This window comes from Trichosurus vulpecula, chromosome 8 (assembly GCF_011100635.1).
Source record: "Trichosurus vulpecula isolate mTriVul1 chromosome 8, mTriVul1.pri, whole genome shotgun sequence".
In the NCBI taxonomy this organism is placed as follows: Eukaryota; Metazoa; Chordata; class Mammalia; order Diprotodontia; family Phalangeridae; genus Trichosurus; species Trichosurus vulpecula.
The window spans coordinates 100922275-100942227 of record NC_050580.1 but is presented as its reverse complement, the minus strand read 5'-3'; the positions used below and the strand labels follow the sequence as shown (position 1 = coordinate 100942227).

At 41.4% G+C, this 19953-nt stretch overlaps 2 protein-coding genes across 5 annotated transcripts in view; one reads left to right on the top strand and one right to left on the bottom strand.

The window, feature by feature from the left end:
* Window positions 1-3947, top strand: part of HABP2 (hyaluronan binding protein 2) — a 54065-nt gene extending 50118 nt beyond the window's left edge. For both annotated transcript variants that reach the window (XM_036735945.1, XM_036735944.1), the window contains exons 12-13: window positions 148-284; window positions 3271-3947. In XM_036735945.1, the coding sequence (XP_036591840.1) occupies window positions 148-284; window positions 3271-3438 (305 nt within the window). In that variant the 3' untranslated portion in view covers window positions 3439-3947. The remainder of the gene's footprint in view (window positions 1-147; window positions 285-3270) is intronic.
* Window positions 3948-4047: 100 nt separating this feature from the next.
* Window positions 4048-19953, bottom strand: part of LOC118829017 (nebulin related anchoring protein) — an 87314-nt gene continuing 71408 nt past the window's right edge. For all 3 annotated transcript variants that reach the window (XM_036735942.1, XM_036735941.1, XM_036735943.1), the window contains 7 exons: window positions 16313-16417; window positions 15327-15425; window positions 14027-14131; window positions 8812-8919; window positions 7398-7709; window positions 5152-5274; window positions 4048-4530 (listed from right to left, as the gene is read on the bottom strand). In XM_036735942.1, coding sequence (XP_036591837.1) covers window positions 4327-4530; window positions 5152-5274; window positions 7398-7709; window positions 8812-8919; window positions 14027-14131; window positions 15327-15425; window positions 16313-16417 — 1056 coding nt within the window. In that variant the 3' untranslated portion in view covers window positions 4048-4326. The remainder of the gene's footprint in view (window positions 4531-5151; window positions 5275-7397; window positions 7710-8811; window positions 8920-14026; window positions 14132-15326; window positions 15426-16312; window positions 16418-19953) is intronic.

Below are 19953 nucleotides of genomic sequence, written 5' to 3'. Positions count from 1 at the left end.
ACATGTCTAACAGCCTCCAGAAGTCTTGCTGCTTCTTGGAAAATTCTCCCTCCTTACCTAAATTTTGGACTTCTCTCAATAACCTTGATAGTAGTAAGATTCTCCATGTTTCATCAGGAATAGTATTTGTCCTTTATTCTCATGTAGGAAAAGCATCTCGTCATCTCCTGGATGCTAAAGTCCAACTGATCTCCAAATCTCGTTGTAATGCTCCAAACCAGTATAACAACTTGATTGATGACACCATGATCTGTGCAGGCAGACAGGGGACTGACTCCTGCCAAGTATGTCACATTTCATTACTCTAATTTGGTTGGGAGGCATTGGGAGTGGGGTGGTCTTTTATTAAGTTTTTTAGTGCTACTGTAGATACAATGGGCAGCTAGGTGGTTCAATGTATAAGAGTGACCTAGACCTAGAGTCAAGAAGACCTGAGTTCAAATCCAGCCTCAGACACACACTAGCTATGTGACTCTGGACAAGTCACTTTACTTTTTTTGCCTCAGTTTCACATCTGTGAAAGGAGCTGGAGAAGGAAATGGCAAACCTCTCCAGTATCTTTGCTAAGAAAACCCAAATGTGGTCCCATAGAGTCTGACATGATTGAAACAAATTAACAACAACAGATACAATGAATTCCAAAAAGCCCTCGCATGGAGGGACAGGATGGTGATTATCCTTCTAGGTTAAGCATGCCATTTCGGTTTGTAATCTGTGTTTCAAGAACACTTTCAAGAATCCTCTGTCAGAAATCTGTGTAATGATGAGCTATGGAATAACCAAGCAATGATGCTTAGAGTTAATGACACTGCTCGTGTCAGTATTACGAGTCCCGTGAAAATCCATAGGTCTTAGTGTACCAAGCCCTGGTCTGAGCGTTAGAGGGGTACTAATATACCATGTCACCAAAATCTGTTCTCTTAAGCTACAGTTTCTCCCTATGTACAATGAAGAGGTTGAACTAGATTATATCTAAATAATAATGGAAAGTTTGCAAAGCACTTAAGGTATAGTATTTGAGGCAGAATTTTAACTGAGCACAATCTGATTCCAAGCCCAGCATCCTATCTACTAGGGTACGTTTCCTTTCAACATTCTGTGACTCCAATCTGTCCTGACAATTGTTGTTTGCATATGTATGGGTAGTCAACTTTGAATTATCTGTCTTTAGAATCACTTCTAATTGCCACATTCCCTGAATAGGGGTAAGAGATGAGGCTTCATTAATAAGACTACGCTGTGACTCAAGGAAGGGGCAACAGTCAGTGGAACTCAAGTTTAAAAAAAAAATAAAAGGACCTGGGAGTCACATGTATAAAATTAGCCTATAAACGCTTTCCTCAATCTCTTGCCCTGATATTCTTCAGATAATCCTTGAGAGTTGTCATTATTCTTTACAGTCAATATCCTTTATAGATGCCAATTTTAACTTGATTTCATCTAAATACAGTCATTTTCCTTCTCTAGGTCCCAGTTTCTTTTGGGGGGGAATAACAGGGAGGTGTTGGGAAAGTATAATTCACCGTCAATTCTGTATCTCTACCACTCTGCCCTGCCCACAGCCATTAGCCATGAGATTTAAATCCTAAAAAAAAAAATCACCCTACCGATGTTAAAGGGATAGAAGAGATAATTCAACATCATAGATATTCCACAAACTTTATTATAACCATTAAAATCCATATTCTTCCCTATCAAACTGATAACCAGGCTTCCCCTCTATTGTTAAGCTGGTAGACTAAAATTCTATGCCCTGCCTCTGTCCCTTTCATGTTGGGAAGAGGTCTATGAATGTTACCACCCACTTCTGGTAATTCTAATGGATACTCCCAGAAAAAAGTAACATCAAAACCAGAAAGTATGGGTAAGAGTTACAAAGTCTTGGATAAGAAATGGAAGACAGGTGGTATTTTCATCACTATTGCAACCGAAACCAAGGGTTTCAGAAGAGAAGGTCAAATTTGGGGTCTAAACATCTTGTTAAGATAATATCTAAGAACAAGATTTGTATTTCTGTACCATTGCTTAAAATATAGAAATGAGAATTTCTTTGGTAGGAATGGAGTGCATCTAACAAGGGCGATTTGGTTTTTTGTTTTCTGTTTAATATATTTGCCTGAAGCCAAGGTATGAAATACAAATAGGAAACTTTAGTTATCTAGATATTTTATAGATCTCTTTATTTCTTCCAAAAGCAAAGAAGCTAATAATTTCTTGGCTTCTCCTAGTGATATTTTCATGCTTCAAAAGGTAGAGGAAGCAATTAATGGAACTGTTGTTCTCAACCTATTCTGGTAAACAAAGAAAATTAGTTTCTGGGGAGGAAACCAGAACCTTGGGTGGAAGTGACGTATCTATCTTAGAATTTGTGATGGAAAAGAAGAGGAAACACACCCAGCAAACTGACAAAAAAGGAGAAAAGATGGAAATATTCAATATGGGAAAAAGGGGCAGGCATACTAATACACTGTTGATAGAGCTGGGCATTGTTCCAACCATTGTGGAAAACTATAATTACACAGGGCAAAAAGTGACCAAAATTTCCATACCTTTTGACTCAGAGAACCTACTGCTAGGCATATACCCCAAAGAAAGTCAAAGACAGAATGGACTATGCCATATACAACCAAATATTTATGGCACTACCTAATGTGGTAGTAAAGAAATGGAAACAAAGTAGGTGTCTATTGGCTAGGGAACGATTAAACCAATGTGTCACATGGATGTAATGGTATATTACTGCACTGAAAAAAATGATAAATATGAAGAATTCAAGAAAACATTAAAAGACATAAGAAATGATTCCAGGAAAAATAATATACACAATATTGTAATCCAAAAAAACAATGAAATGAAACAGAATGTGTATAATTTTAATGATGAAACTCATTGCTTTGCTGTGTGTAGTATGAGACTCCAGAGAATTGAAGCTAATGACAAAAGCAGAGCTTTTAGATTATCCATGATTTTGAATCATTCGTTGTATCCCTATCCCCTAATGCCACAGACAGGATGGCCTTATGAAGCTACCAACCCAACCACAGGGATAGTCTGTGGTTGAGTCTAAGCAAAGGAAATAGGGAATGGGTCATGGGTAGGGATTAGAACCCCAGGGGAAAATATACAGTGTTTCTTTGTTCCTTTCCTAGGACTGAGAGGAATCAGTACTTATTCCCTTCCTCTTACCTTTGGCATCACCTTCATGGCAGACCCCACCCCCACAAACAATTCTGCTATTACTACAAGGCTAACTGTCTTATTTTCCTCTAGGGTGATTCTGGTGGCCCTTTGACCTGTGAAAGGGATGGCAAATACTACCTCTATGGGATTGTGAGCTGGGGCTTTACATGTGGAAAGAAACCAGGAGTCTACACTCTAGTGACCAAGTACCACAGCTGGATCAAAGACACCATTCGAGAAGAATCTGGATCACAGTAGACAGTGCCTAAGCTAGTAGCTGATACAGGCACAAGTAACAGCATCTTCATCTCCATCCTCCTCTTCATCGCATTACAGCCTTGTTGGTTGAAACTAACAAGGAAAGTCTACTCTCAAGAAGTAAATAGTCAGAGAGGAAGAGATAACATTGGATTGATCGAGATTGGTCAAAAATCTGTGTTCTAGTCCTGACTCTTCCACTAACTAGCTGTGTTGGTCATGGACAAATTACTTCCTTTCTCTGGGCCTCAGTTTCCTCATCTGTACAATGGGGGGCAGTCGGATTGTGTAGTCTCCAAACGCCCTTCTAGCTATAGCCAACCAATTTAAAGACTTTCACTGGGGCTAAACAGAAATAATCTCCACTTCCACCGTGCTTGTCTCGTCTTCCATGACTCTCTAAACAACATTTTCATAATAGCCCTCTATGCCCCCTTATTATCTCCTATCATTTCCAAAGGAATCGTGGAAGGGACCTTAAATTTTCCAGGATTTTTTTCTTCAGTTCATACGTCTTTGTAGTCTAGAAGTCATCGCTCTTGGAGCACATGTCCGGACTAAGAACAGTCACAACATGGACCCTTATAGAATGGACAAGGATGACTCCAGTCATGTCGGAGCGTCTTTATTCAGTACCACACATGGATGAGGTGCTAGACAGAACCAATATTCAATACAGGCTATTAATATATTGAATTGAAAATATAAAGATCTACATTTTATTTCATAGTGACAGCATTTTCAAAAATGTTTTAAGAGAAAAAAAGACACCCTAGAGTAACGATGCTGATTTTCAAAAACGGTGAGGAGCGGGTGGGCGTTGTTATGCACCTTAGGCAATTAGGACCCCTCCTGACATATGAGGCCAGCCCTCCAAACCTCAAGAATCTAAAATGTGCCTTTTGGGGGGATCTGGGGGATGGGGGGAAGGGTGCTATTTCTATGTCCAGTTTCTTCGTCAAACACTCTGCATGGAGGCTGCTCATTTACAAGCTGATACGCCTTCTTCCGTTTTACGTGCAGAATCTCAGTAGCATCTGGGTTCACATTCCCCTGGTTATTGTCTTTCTCCCCAGAGGGATCGGTCCATGCCTGTGGAAATGAAAAGACACCATCTGAGTGAAATCCAAAACCTTCCTAAGAAGAAGAGTCTAAGATGCCTCAGAAGCATTTATAATTTCCACTTCGTCCCCCTTTCCTATGTTGCTCCCTCCTTTCCTATACCCCTCCCCCTTCCCATGCCTCCCCCCCCACCCGCCACCACCAAAAAAAAACCCCAAAAAACAAAAACAAAAATTCTGAAGGCAAGAGAAGGGAGAAGGAAAATCCAGCACCTGATTTTGACAAAGTCTCTTTACTCTGAAGAAGGCAGAGCTCAAAACAAAAACCATTTCAGTCGTTGAGTCCTTGACCCTTTTGACCAACATAAATGAGCAAGCAGTGGAACCTGAGACGCAGGCTGCCCTTGCTCAGTATTGATGTGGTGACGCCCAGTTTTCCTCTTCAGGACAACATGAGAGACACCTTGTGGGACGCTGAACCACAGGTTCCTATGCCTAGTCATCTCAGACCCAGGAAAACAGGCACCTTATTGGCATGGTGCTTCAGGTTTCTTGAGTGACAGCCCCAAATAAACTAAAGAGGAAACCGGGATGAGTTTGTGGCTTTGCAGCTGCCCGGCAGGCTGAGGCAAGTTTGAGTCAAAATACTTACATGAGGTCCTAGGCCCCGGGCATTGGCCAGTTCAGCTGCTCTTCTCGCCATTTCCACTTTATAGGAGCCTGGAGGAGTCCAGCCAATGCCTCTAGTCAAGTTCAAGTCAGATTTATACTTGACCTGGATTGGGGTGGGAGTAGGGAGGAAAGTGAGAAACAAAAACATCATTAGGGTTTGGCTGATTTTAATGGGTTAGAATCCAGGGGTGGGGAACCTGCAGCCTCAAGGCCACGTGTGGTTCTCAAGTGCCACACTTTAGATTCAGTCAAAGGGCCGCACTTGAACACCTAGAGGGCCACATGTGGCCTCAAGGCCACGGGTTCCCCATCCCTGGGTTAGATTGTATATTAAAAAGCAGCTGGGAGTAAAACAAAATTCTTTTTCTGTCAGTGAAGGAAGCCATGAGCCACTCCATCTTGCATGAAAAGATCCTGTAAGTCTAAAGTTGAACACACTGATCTACAGTTTCCTTGACCTTCCCTCTTTCCTTTGGGGGAATTAGTTGTAATAGGGGACAGTGAGAAAGGGCACTGGGCAGGAAGTCAAGAGACCTGAGTTCTAATACTGCCTCTGCCACTAACTAGCCGTAGAACTTTGGGGTCTTTATTTCTCCCTCTGTAAAATGAGGGTGACTAGCCTGAATGAGCACTGAATTTCTTCTCAGTGCTCATACCCTATATCAGGTATTCTCATCCTGAGGTCCATGGATCCCCAAAGGATTTATGAATAGATTTCAGGGAGGGCTGTGAACTTGGATGGGGAAAAAGGATAGTTTTTTCACTAAACTTTGGTTTCCTTTGTAATCCTATGTATTTCATTTTATGCATTTAAAAATGTTATTCTGATGCACGTCAATTGGAGAATGGCTGAATAAGTTGCGGTATGTGATTATGATGGAATACTATTGTACCATAAGAAATGATGAGCAGGATGCTCTCAGAAAAACCTGGAAAGACTTATATGGGTTGATGCAAAGTGAAATGTAATGGGTACAAAGTAGCAGCAATATTGTAAGATGATCAGCTGTGAATGACTTAGCTATTCTCAGTACAATGATCCAAGACAACTCTGAAGGACTTATGATGAAAAATGTTATCCATCCCCAGAGAAAGAACTGAGGGTGTCTGAATACAGACTGAAGCAACTTTTGTTGTGTTTTTTTTCACTTTATTTTCTTGAATTTTTTGTCAATATTTTCTTTTTACAACATGACTATTATGGATATGTTTTACATGGCTACACGTATATAACCTATATGGAATTGCTTGCCTTCTCAATGAGGGGGCTAGGGAGGGAGGAAGGGAGAGAATTTGGAACTCAAAGTTTTAAAAACAAATGTTAAAAATTGTTTTTACATGTAACTGGGGGGAAATTCAATGCTAAATAAATACAAAAAAAGCTATTCTGAGAAAGGGGTCCACAGGCTTCACCAGAGGGGTCTGCTAGACACAAAAAAGGGTAAATATCCCTTTTCTATATGTTTCAACATCGGCTCAAGTTTCACATCACCCAGCATCCAGCAGTGAAATATATAGAATTATATTCCATATAAGTCTCCCCTGAAGTATGTCATTTCTCATTAAGAGCATTAAAACATTGGAAACCAATCCCAATAAAACAACTATAAACTGTGGTTGAAATGTGGTCCATTGGAATACTTTGAAGCCCTGTGATAAAGCCATTCAATCGATCACCCATTTATAGCATAACTTTGTTCATGAAAGAATAACTGGAGTTGACAGCAGTATTGCCTAAAGATTTGTGTTGGCCCTGGAATCAGAGGAGCTCGGTTCTAATCCTGTCTCAGGCACTTATTAGCTATGTAACTTTGGGCAAATAATTTAACTTCCTTGAACCTAAGTTTCCTCCTCTGTAAAATGAGCTTAGATTAAATGGTTTCTAAGGTCCCTTCCAGCTTCCAGAGACCTAGGACCCCACGCCAGCTCATCTGAACCCCTCAACAACCATGATGTAAAGTAGTAGCGATTATCAGCCCCATTTTACACATATGGAAACTGAGGGTGAGAGAGATTGTCCCTTGTCCAGGGTTATCCAACAATTGGTAAGTGTCAGAGGCAGGTTTTGAACCCAAGCCTTTCCAATACCCAATCCAGCACTCTATCCCCCACCCCCGCCCCAATGCTGTTTCGGCCCTGTAGGGAAAAAATAAGTTAATGAAATTAGGAATTCCTCTGCTACTTGGGTCCGAGAGGGCTGAGAGAAGCCTATGGTCACCGACTTACATCGCTCTGCAGTTTGTGGGCCCTCTGGGCATGCTTCAGGTTGAGTTGCTCCGGGTCACAGGTGTATTGGTGCAAGTGCTGTCTGTAGTGGACATCACTGGCCAGCTCCTGGCTCCTTTTTGCATGGATAAACCCAGGCTGGTCCATCCGGCTCTGGAACCGTGGCCTACTCTGGATGAATTCCCTTTTGTACTCATTGTCGCTCTGGAGTTTCCCCATGGTCAGGAAGTGCTTTGTCCTTGGGTCATCATTTACACTGCGGTACCCGATCTGGAGCCCCCGATCCCTCAGGAAGGCCTCTTTGTACCTGAACTATAGGGAAGAAGGAGACAGCTCATTGTTCTTTCCTAGGCACAGAGGTCTCCTTTGGTGATACCCTTATCTGCCAGATCACCTCAGTGGATTCCTAGTCACTATGATAATTTGGGCAGGGGGGAGACAGACAGACAGACAGACAGACAGAAGGGAGGAGAAAGGGGGGGAGGGAGAGAGAGAGAGAGAGAGAGAGAGAGAGAGAGAGAGAGAGGAGAGAGCTATATAGAGATAAATATACAGACATATGTATATAGAGAGAAACATATAATATACATATATGGATATAGATATAGAGATACATATCTGTATCTCTATATGTCTATCTCTCTATACATACACACACACACAAAGATGTAGAAATATCTATCCACACATATATATCTATATCTCTACATTTATAGATTGTGTGTATAGATACAGATATAACAAAGGGTAGAATGCTGAGCCTGGAGTTAAAAAGAACTAAGTTCAAATCTGACCTCCAACACTTGCTAGCAGTGTGACCCCGGGCAAGTCACATAACTCTGTTTACTCTGTTTTAGGTAACCTCTGTTTACCTCAGTTTCCTCAACTGCAAAATGGGGATAACCATAGCACTACCTTTCAAGATGGTTGTGAGAACCAAATAAATGAGATAATATTTATTTTTTTAAGTGCTTAGCACAGCGGCTGGCACATAGTAGGTGCTAAATAAATGCTTATTCCCTTCCCCCTCCCTTCTATATATGACTCCAGAAGGAAGAGAAATGTGTCTCTTCTCACAGTCACCACTTTCCCCAGTCTAGAGTTAAATGATCTAACCCAAGGAGTTCCCTTCGAAGGAGGCTTTTGTTGTTGTTGTTGTTAAAAAGTTCATGATTCAGCTTTTTGTTAATTGGTTCTGTGTGCCATTTACTTTTAAGCGTGCAATTTTTTTTACTACATCCTTTCCAAACCACTCCTGGCTAAGGTCTAGAACAGCTTCCATTGAAATATATAACAAGGGAGCAAGTGGGAACTATCTTCAGTGGGTCCCAGCTGTCTGTTTCCAAATCACAGTAAAGCTACATAGTTGGGGATAGTGGATGCAGAGGGAGAGCCTTGGGCCGGGGTTCCTTACGTCACTGGCAATCTCTCGGGAGGCTCTGGCAGTCTGGAAAGGGATGGCATCCAGCCTGAAGTCATAGCCAGCTGCTCGAATCTGTTCCCAAGAGGTCTTATATGCTTTCTAAGGTTAGGAAAGAAAAAGAGAGAGAGAAGAGAATAAGTGGTTTTAAGTGTCACATAAATTTATTTCAAGTACTAAATACCTTCTTTGTGGTTACTTTAAACAGGACCCGTTAAACATAGACAAGAGTAGTAATCAGTGCTTCATTCTGAGAATTTTTTCACTCCTGAATTCATTCATTCAGCGTGTATTTAGGGCAGCCACTCTGTGGAAAACATTTTGAAGCTCTCCTTGATAATCAGATAATCAGGAAAACTTTTCAATCAGCATTTATACATACAAATATATATATATATATATATGTATATATATATATATACACACACACATATATACGTATATATGTTATTCCATAGTTTATAAAAGTCTTTCACATTTGACCTCTAAAATAGTTCTGTTTTTAGTTGCCACAAATATTACTCTCCCCCTTTTACAGATGAGAAAGACTGAAGTTCAGAGATGTGAATCGATTTGCCCAAGGTCACAGACCTAAAGTTGCAGTTAGGACTAGAACCCAAATCTCCCAGCTCTTAGCCTGGCTTTACCACCTGTAACATATCTCCATGTTGTCTTTTGACGCAGCCTCCTGGGCTTTGTGGCATCTAAACACTAGAATGAAAATTTCCAAGGGAAAAAAAACTCTACTCTTCAAACCTTTCCAACATCTTGGTCCTAATGTCCCAGCATATGTATTTTCATTAGCTCCTCTGGCTTTATGGGAACCTATTCAGCCTGACTTTGATGCCATACAATACATTTTTGTTCCGAGATGCCCTAAATCTAGTTTCCACCCCTGGTGCCAACATCTAGGCAAGAGCCTTCACTTGAATTTAATATACTGTCAAAAACCCCGGTTGAGTATGTGCCCCATGCATTTAATATCTTCCTCTATCAGTGTCCTCTTTCATTCTTTCCCTTTCAAGTTGTACTTACACACCCCCCAGGTATTTGTAATCATTTCCTTCAGGAGGTCTTCAGGTAGAGCTCCACATCACCAATATAGGCATCAAACTCTTTAGAGCCTTCATGTGTTAAAGAGGTTTTTCTCTCCCAAAAAATAACTGAGGGGATCCATGAAAGGTGTCGCATGGAGATCTCAGTGGATAGCTGTCCTTTATCCATCCACAGAGAAGAGAGGCAGCAGGAGACAGTTGTTAGACCATCAGCCTAGCAGATTGAAAAGCTGTATCTTCAGCCCAGCTCTGTTGATGACTGCTCTATAAGTCAGGCAGGGCAGGTCACTGGCCTAGGTGGACTGGGTGGGGAGGGGGCCTTTAGTTTTGCCCCCTGAAAAATGAGGTTCATCCTAGTGGTTTCTTTTTTCCCGGAGGGGGGACTTAGAATATTGATTAGAGAAGGTGGCACAGAGAAACGGAAAAAAATAATATCATCATGCACCATCCCTAAGTCTTTAGCTGGGTCAATGTATTTGAGATGACCAAACCAGTCCAAGCCTGATCTATATCGTTACAGCCATTGTCATCAATACCAACGAGCAACATTTATTTAGCATCTACTGAGTAACGAAGATTGTGCCAGGTATTAGGGATATAACCGTATAAATCCATGTGGATCACGCCACAGTTGGCTATACATACAGAAACAAAAAATGTTTGAATTAGCTATGCTACAGTTCACGTCAAGAGCCAGGGGTCCACAAGAGGCAGAAGGAGAATGACTGACTAATATTCTACATTATACCTCCTGTACAGATGATGGTTCCTGAAAAGAATAGAAGCAAAATGGTTTTCACTTTACTGAACCCAGAAACTCTTTACCACCATGACATTATATAGACAACATGGCGGAGTGGATAAATTGCTGGACTTAGAGTCAGGAAATTCTGAGTTCAAATCCCACCTCCTACTAGCTGAGTGACCTTGAGGGAGTCATTCAGTATCTCTCAGCCTCAGTTTCCTCATATGGAAAGTTCAGACAAAAACACTGGAAGTACATATCTCACAGGGTTGATATCATGATGATCAAATAAGACTGTGAGTGAAGCAACTTGTATAGCCATGGAGCTCCATGGACATGCTAACTGTTATTAATATACACTGAGCCCAACTGTGTTAGAGTTAGGAGAGTAGAGATCATTTAGTGTGCTGCCCTCACTTTACAAATAAAGCAACTGAGTCCTAGAGAGAAGTGATTTTGTCACAGAAATGACACAAGGACTCCTCATACACACTCAACAGGGTGACTCTTTGCAGAGGTGAGTCCACTTCACATAGGTCCTGGAGATCCCACCCTCAGCATAAAACTCCAGGTGCCCATATTTCTAGTCTTGCCCACACTCTGGACTTTTTTTTAATTAAAGGCTTAAGTTAATAATACCTGCTTAGTTAAAGAAGGTCCAACTATGCTTGCTCCAAATGGGATCAGGAATCCAGAACTTCATTGCCGCCCCCCCCATTCATTTCCCTGGCACCCTTTCACCCAGGGTAACTTCCCTCTGTATACTATTTTCTCTCTCTCTCTCTCTCTCTCTCTCTCTCTCTCTCTCTCTCTCTCTCTCTCTCTCTCTCTCACTTTCTCTCTCTCTCTCTCTCCATCTCTCTCTCTTTCTCTCTGTGTGTCTCTGTCTCTCTGTCTCTCTCTCTCCCTCTCGCTCTCTCTCTCACTCTCTCTCTCTTGCTCTCTCTCTTTTTTAATCTGTTGAGGTTTTTGCCTTGCCACTGGGAGTCTTTACATTGCGCGGGTCCTTTGATGGGAACCCTGGGCGCTCTTCTTCTTGATCACAGTATGCTCAGTTTTGTCCTCATCCTCACACATTAAAGCCATTTGATTTTTAGTTATTTCTGCTGCCTTACAAATATCAATGGCTTTCTTTGCCCAGGAAGGTCAGTTTCCCTCTACAGTCTTCCGTGTACTGCGCTTGATCCAATTGTACACACCCCACATGCCCTCCCCCAAAAAGTACTCTTTCATAAGAGGTTCACGAGTTCTCCATAGCCACATACCCCAGCTGGCAATTTCAGTTCACCGCTTCTGATGATTGGTAGCGGTCGCTAGAGGCAAATGTTCAAGATCCTTTGCGGGCCTCCCCTTCTTAAGAATCCCCTGCAAAGGGCTGCCTATTTTATCCTGGTTTCCAAACCTGCCACAAGCAGGTGACGAGAAGTCTCCGATGAAGGCACTTCCCACATTTCAGGGAGATTAACAAGAGATGCCTTTTGCCCGAGCATCGCCAAAGGAAAGGACTCTTTGACCCAGGGGGAGATGGGCCCACCTAAGCTGCTATTCTAAAATTATCCTTCTCGCTCCCATCAAAAGCTTCAAATAATAATAATAACTTATATTTATAAAGCACGATTCACTGCAAAGGATCCCATGGTGCTTTACAAACTCCACAAACTGATACACACATAAAATAGAAGAAGCATCTTGCCTTCCTCTGAGAAGTAGCCACCTCCGGGGTGAAAAGTGACAGCTGCTTAACCACACGGAGCCACAGGACACAATAGGAAGGACAGGGAGGGAAGAATGGCTGAACTCTGGGTGGCCCATTGCTACCACATTTGGACACACTCAGACCATGTTATTCTGATCTGACAGGTTTCTTTTGATTCATCAGCCTCACTACCTGTTATCATAGGATCACAGCCCCTGAGGACAAGCTGCCACCTATTCGCTTAGAATCAGTAACTTCAAATCCTTCCTGGTAACAGGGCAGCCTTTGGTATGGCTTAAAAACAAGATTCCTCCATTATGTACTCACAGGGCATATGTCTAAGGGAAACAAAAAAGGATTTTGGCCACAGGCAGGGGAAATGCGGACTCATATTCATTCATCATTCACCCATTCATCCATCCATCCATTCAACAAGTATTTATTAAAGTCCTACTAGGTGCATTTATAAAGTGATTCCATGGTGAAAGGATCAGCTCTGAGGCTAACACTTTCTCTAGAGTAGGGACTCTTGACCATGTTTTTATGTCATGGACCCCATCGGCAGTGTGGTGAAGCCTATCAGGTGAACCTTCTTAGAGCAATGTTTTTAAGAGCAGAAAATAAAATACATATGACTACAAAGGAAACCAACTATATTGAAATACATTTGTCAAAAAAATTTTTTTAAACAAGTTCACAGATCACAGGTTAAGAACCCCTGCTCTAAGATGAAACCTACTTATTGCCTTTTAATGACTAGGAAGCTTTATAATAATGATGTAATTTTTTCCCATCCAAGTTCATGGATGTTCAACTCCTGAGATCTATTTAAAGACTCTTTGGGGATCCATAGATCCCACATTAATCTCCTGTTCTAGAGAAAAATAGATCGGTTTTAAAGTTGCTAAGCTTCAGCTAGGTGATGCAAAGGCTAGAATGCCAAGCCTGGAGTGAGGAAGACTCATCTCTCTGAGTTCAAATCCAGCCTCAGACACTTACTAGTTGTTACCCCGGGCAAGTCACTTAACCCTGTTTGCCTCAGTTCCTTCAGCTATATAATGAGCTGGGGAAGGAAATGGCAAAGCACTCTGGTATCTTTGCTAAGAAAACCCCAAACTGGGTCACGATGAGTCAGACACGACTGAAATGACTAAGCAACAAAACAAAAAACTTCACTGAGATGTAGAACCATCACCTCATCAACAAGGTTCAATTTACAGAACAAGAAAAAAAAATGTTCTGGATAATAAATAAACACAATATCTACAGTCAGTAAAAACCCTACCAGAAGCTGATCCTGGCCAGACATAAACATAGTAGTGACGGCTTTGAAGCCAAACATAGAATCACAGAATGTTGGAACTGGAAGAGACCTTAAAGACTCAACCCTTTCATTTTACAGGGAGGGAAACTGAGGTCCAGAAAAAGGAAGTGACTTGCCCAAAGCTATATAGCAAGGACTAGACCACCTGATTCTTGGTTCAGGGGTCTTTTCACTAAGCTTCCCTTCCCTTATTCATTATTATTTGTTTGTTTGTTTTTGTTTTTCCTAATCAATAAAACCCAGTTTTTATGAATAATAGCTAACATAAAAGGAGCTAGCACTTTTAGAGATAGCACTTGAAGGTTTTGCAAATCATCTTACATGTGTTACCTCATTTGATCACTGAAACACAGAAAGACAGAATGGGAAGAACGTGTTTATTCACTCACGTCACTGAGATGAAGAGCATTCAAACGGGCTCGGATGAAGTCAGGGTGATCTGGGAGGAAGGTGTACCTGTGCATTGAGTCTGAGTCCCCAGCTCTGTAGAGACGCTGTCAAGTCAAAAGAGGTTCCCGTTTAAATATAGATTATAGCTTGTGGTGCTACATTTCCATAGAATTCAGAACATCATAGACAGATCTGTATGAAAATCGTTGTAACAATACATATATTCCTTTGCATGTCTCAGAGCTTTTACCACTGTCTTGGCCACGATGGCCACTCCATTGTTTTGCTCAGATAGATGGGTATATAGAAAAATGCACAGGGAGATGGGACAGATTTTGACAGATCCCTCTAAAGCCATACTTCATCTAGTGTTCTACTACCATCCGTCTATAAAAAGATGAAATAGCCTAAAGCACTGACTGACTGACACATACCCACCTGTAATTTCATTGCAGATCAATGTCTCATCTATACTTTACAATCTTAGAGAATTTCCTGGGAATACTGAGAGAATACATGACCTGCCCACAGTCACTCAGGTTGTCCGTGATAGACAGGACTAGATCCCACATCTTTCTGATTCCATGCCCAGCCCTCGCATCTGTTATGCTCTGCTGACTTTCAAGCATGTGATCCATGTATGTGTTGATTAGAATATTTGAAGATTTTTTTTAAAGAGGTGATCTATAAATAATATAAAATTTAAAGATATGGATATTTTATCCGAAAGGTTTCAGTGTCTTATTGGCTTTATAGTGGGAAAACAGAATGCCTCCAGTTCTGATCCTCTCTCAAATCCAATAGACTTTAACTATATGTAACAGGAAAAATAAAGTGGCTTTGTCCTTGGGCGTAAATTTTACATCTTTCCCCATGTCAGGAATATTTTTCTACTTCTGGCTCAACTCAGGGAGTAAAGTTCAGTTTTCTAATTAAGAAAGAGCCAGAGATGCAGATACAAAGATACTCTGTGTGTGTGTGTGTGTGTGTGTGTGTGTGTATGTGTGTGTGTGTATGTGTGTGTGTGAGAGAGAGAGAGAGAGAGAGAGAGACAGACAGACAGACAGAGACAGAGTGAGAGAGACAGAGAATGAGAATGAGAGAGAAAAAACTATAGCAAATGTACAGAGACGGAAAGTAGAGAGACACATTTAACTTTTCTGTTCTTTGTCTCCAGTTGAGTTAAATTAAACTTTTATCTCCATTGGACTCCACTGAAAATTAAGGTGTGTTTGAAATGAATGTGGCAGAGAGCCATCTATCAGGAGTGGCTGAGATCAGGAATAACATCAAACCTACATCATTGCACTGCAGGTAGCTATTCTTGGCATGGACTAGGTCTGGGGAGTCAACCACCGTAGTGAACTTGATACTGTCCGGCTTTTGACGATATTTAGCCTGCAAGGAATAAAAACAAAGATTCTCATGAAACACAGGGGTGCAACTTTTTGCATGCGGTATTACTACGCTCAATCCCAAATGAAATATATCAATTACTCATTCAGAAACATTTTCCCTATTTATGGGTAACAGCAGCAAGGACGCCTTGAGAGTGAAGGAGCACAGGATGCTTCTATGTAATAAGAAATAGCTTTGAGACACTGAAGTCTTCTGAAGATAGATGTTATAGGTATTAAAGTGCAAACTGCCCTAGTATCTCATACTAACATTCACCATTCAACAGAAATCAGGATAAAATCAATCATACCTATTCATACTCACGCCTAGAAGGAATTAATTACTAAAGTATTGAGAAGACTTTACTATGTTGTATCACCCACCCATGGGATTGTCCCCCAAGAACAACAGTGAGGCCCTGGGGCATTGTGATTATCCCATTTGGATAAATATATCGTACCCTTTTCCCTATTCTCATGGTGTTTATATGGCGAATAAAAACTGTGGATGGCAATCATAACTTTTCTCCCAACTCGGTAATACATGTCTAAATGTGTGGAATGAGTCAAGTCTAAACGTATGGAATAAATCATTGGCTCATCTTGCTGATGAGCCTAAGAGTCCTTAGAAATGGTATCATTTAGAAAATATTTTCAAAATAAAAGGCTATTACACTCTACATCCTGGTCAAATCGTATTACTGTATGGAACGCTGACATTCCATTCCCTGTGTTCGAGACTTTGCACAGGCTCTCTCTCGTACTTGTGATGTTCTCTGTCCCCCTTCCCTCCCCCCACCCCGCCCCAACAGCACCCCGGTATAACAAAGCATTCTAATGGTAAACAATTCCTACAGATGTGCCAGGCCATGAAAGATTTATCAGTACCTCACTGATGAGTTCACCGGCCTTCTTTACATTTTCTATCTGCGGGGATCTCAGCGCCAGCCAACCCAGTCCCTTCATGTAGTTCAGGTCTGATTTGTAGCGTGACTGCAGGAAGGAAATTTTTGGCTTTTTATCAGTATAACATCTGACAACAGTTTAACAGATCCTTGATTTGTAATAATGCTTGCCGTAATGATTCCTAACAACGTTTCAGAGTCTTCCTTCTCTCTGCTCACTCTTGCCATCAAGTTGGACTGTTTGTCTGGGTGCATTCTTGTAGAAATTAGGTAATGGAAACTTGTTCAGGATAGAAAAAAGTCCCTACCAGTGAATCTGACTGATTTAGAGCAGAAGATATGAATGGCCTGTGGGAATGATCTCAAATGAAAGCTCAAATTAAATTAACTCAAACCAGCAAAAAGCCAGCCTGCCTTTGTGGCTGTTGTTGAGTTGTTTCAGTCGTGTCTGACTCTTCGTGACCCCATTGGGGGTTTTCTTGGCAAAGATACTGGAGTGGTTTGCCATTTCCTTCTCCAGCTCATTTTATAGATAAGGAAATGGAGCCAAGCAGGGTTAAGTGATTTGCTCAGGGTCACACAGCCAGTAAATGTCTGAGGCCGGACTTGAACTCACAAAGAGGCGGTCTGGCATTCTACCCACTGTACCACTTAACTGCCAACCACCTGCCTTAGAAAGGCAATACTGCCCATCATTATCACTACTCCAAGCTCTAGATTAAAAAATAAACAAATAAATTAAGTGCGAGTCATTTCCCGAAGCCTCAATTACCCAAAGTGTAAAAGTGGCAATCATTAACAACAACCTTTTTTCCTTTGAGATCAACTAGACCAATTCCCACACTTTACATCTGAGAAAAATGAGGAGCCAAGAAGTGATTGACATGCTCAAGGTCACCATGTAAGGTGATCCTCTAACTCAGGTCCTCTAATTCCCAAACCAGTGTTTTCCCATTAGATTACTAGAAATCTCTAGTTTCCTTCAAAACTCAGCTCTTATCCATATGAAACCTTTGTTCATCCGCCTCTAGCTACTAGCGCAGCTCATGATGCAGTGGATAGAGCACAGGGCTTGGAATCGGGAAGACTCGTCTCCATGAGTTCAAATCCAATCTCAGATGCTCACTAGCTGTGTGATCTTGGGCAAATCACTTAACCTGTTTGCCTCAGTTTCTTCACCTGTAAAATAGGTGAGGTAGAATAGCACCAACCTCCTAGGGCTGTTATGGGAATAAAATGAGATAATATCTGTAAAAAGTGCTTAGCATATGCCTGGCGCATAGTAGGTGGTATTTAAATGTTTATTCTTTCTCCTCCTTACCCTTGAAATGACCTTGTAATTAATGTATATATATTTCATATATTTATTGTGTATATCCTGATAGACTCCAAGCTTATATACTTATTATATAAATCCTGGTAGAATATAAGCTTCTTGAGGGCAGGAGGAGTTTCATTTTTATCTTTGTATCCAAGGAGCCTTAAGACACTGAGGAAATGCATGTTCATTGATTGATTAGCTGATAAAGTATATTGCTTTATTTAGTGTTCTTGGGACAGAAACTATTCTCTTGATAGAAAATGCCAAGCCTTTGGAAAATCCAGTAGTCAGGCTAAGATGCCTGAGAGAATGAGAACTGTGTCCACCTTAAAATCTCATAGAGAAGGACCATAGAGACCATCCAGACCAGGGGTCACCAATCTATCACCCTTTGGCCATAGTTCTACAAATCTGGGCTATGGAAAAACAAACAGACAGCCCAGATTTGGCCTAGGGACCCCAGTTTGCCAATCGTGATCTAGGTCAACATCCTCATTTTATGGATAGGGAAACTGAGGCACAGAAAGAGAAATGACTTGTTCAAGGTCACTCAAGTAGTAAAGGGAGAGAGCCTGAATTCCAACCTTCTGGGTCCAAATCAAGTGCTCATTACTACTCTACCTCTTCCTAACCAGGTAGTTCCGAGCAGGCTGCTTCCATTTGTCCATCACTGAGTTTACCCACGCTTCTCTTGCAAAGCTGGGCTGAGTCTCAGATGCCTTTCTTAGTCTCTTCTGAGGGCCTGCAAGATGATAGCTATAGCCAAAAGGGAAAGTGTTGTCTCTATGTACTCCTGGGAAAAACAATCAGGGCCATTTGGAAGCCGTAAATGTCATGAAAGATGTGCCAGAAGTGCAAGATATTATTATTCCTGCCACATGCCCCTTGCCCCAGGATGGAGATAAGTTAAGTCCCCTATGTCCTCCCTGTCTTGATGTTCCCAGAATCACCTACGATAGAAGTGTTCTCAGCAAATGATCTTTATGGAAATTAGGTTTTTGTAAAGAAAAAAAAATGAAACCTGTAAGGAAATCTAAATTTTGGATCTAAACGAAGCTGATGGCATCCCTTTAATTTAGATAGAAGCTCTGCCATAATGAAAAATGTCACTCCTGAAATCAGGCTTTCTACCGCGCTCGCTCCTTTCATTTCAGGGTTTACAGCGTTCCTCACAGTTAGCCACAAAGAAGGCTTCTTTCTGATCTACTGTCTAGTGGTTAATGTCCCTGTGCAAATTCTACTTTGCTACCAAACTGGTTAAGAGAGACATCTAAGGTCTCCCTTAACTCAGGTTCAGGAGCGGGTTTCTATGCCCCATGCCAGTAGCTTGCTTTTTATATTGGGATCTTTCAGTCTATACTGGCAATGCTTTTGCCTTCCACTCTGATAAAGAACAGAGGAAATTGGATAAATTTCTAAGTTAGAGAGAATAATCCAACAGGGATTCTTCACAGCCGGGCATTGCTCCTTTCATAAAAGACATGAAGTGGGGAGAGCTCTTTCAACTCTCCTTTTGTTGAGCTGAACAGTACGATCTCAGGTAAGTAAGAAAGCAAGATGCAGGCTCCCTAATGCTTTGATTGTGCCTCAGACTCGCTCATAAATGGATGGGCTATTGATATTTTGTCTCCCAGTCCAGCTTCAACTATTCAGACAGAACCTAATAACAACATGCCAGCATCAGGCTTCATAATAAAAGATGGGAGGGGGAAGAGGAGTAACAAGAAATCAACTTCCCCAAGATAGTTTCTAAGCACAATTCCAAAACACTTTTTTTTGGAACCACTGAACTTGGTTTCCATATGCTACCCAGAACTGCAGGCAAGAACTGACCATTCTATCCTCTCCAATTTTTATTATTGTTGTTAGTTATTATAATAGAAACTGGCTTCAGATTCACGCATGTCATTCTTTAGAGTCCCATACACCCCACCTCTCCTTAATAGCCCTATAGCTTCAAATACACAAGCCATAAGTGAACTGTGATTTTTAGTACCTGAGCATGGTGGGGCAGAAAAATGTGAACAGCTGTGTCCAGAGAACAGTGGAGCACAGGGATATCTGTGTCCTACAGGGGTGGGGCTACTTTGAAGATTTTGCTTCTAAACCTTCCTTGGTGACTTATCAACAAGAAGCTGTCTAAGGTTGGCTCTGACCAAAGACGCTATTGACATAATCATCCTGAAGCAGCATGATATGATGAAAAAGGCATTGAGGGACCTGGATTCTGGTTCAAACTCTCCTTAGATGCAGACCACATGAGTTCTGTGACACTTCGTGTCTCTGCATTTCATTTTCTTCAT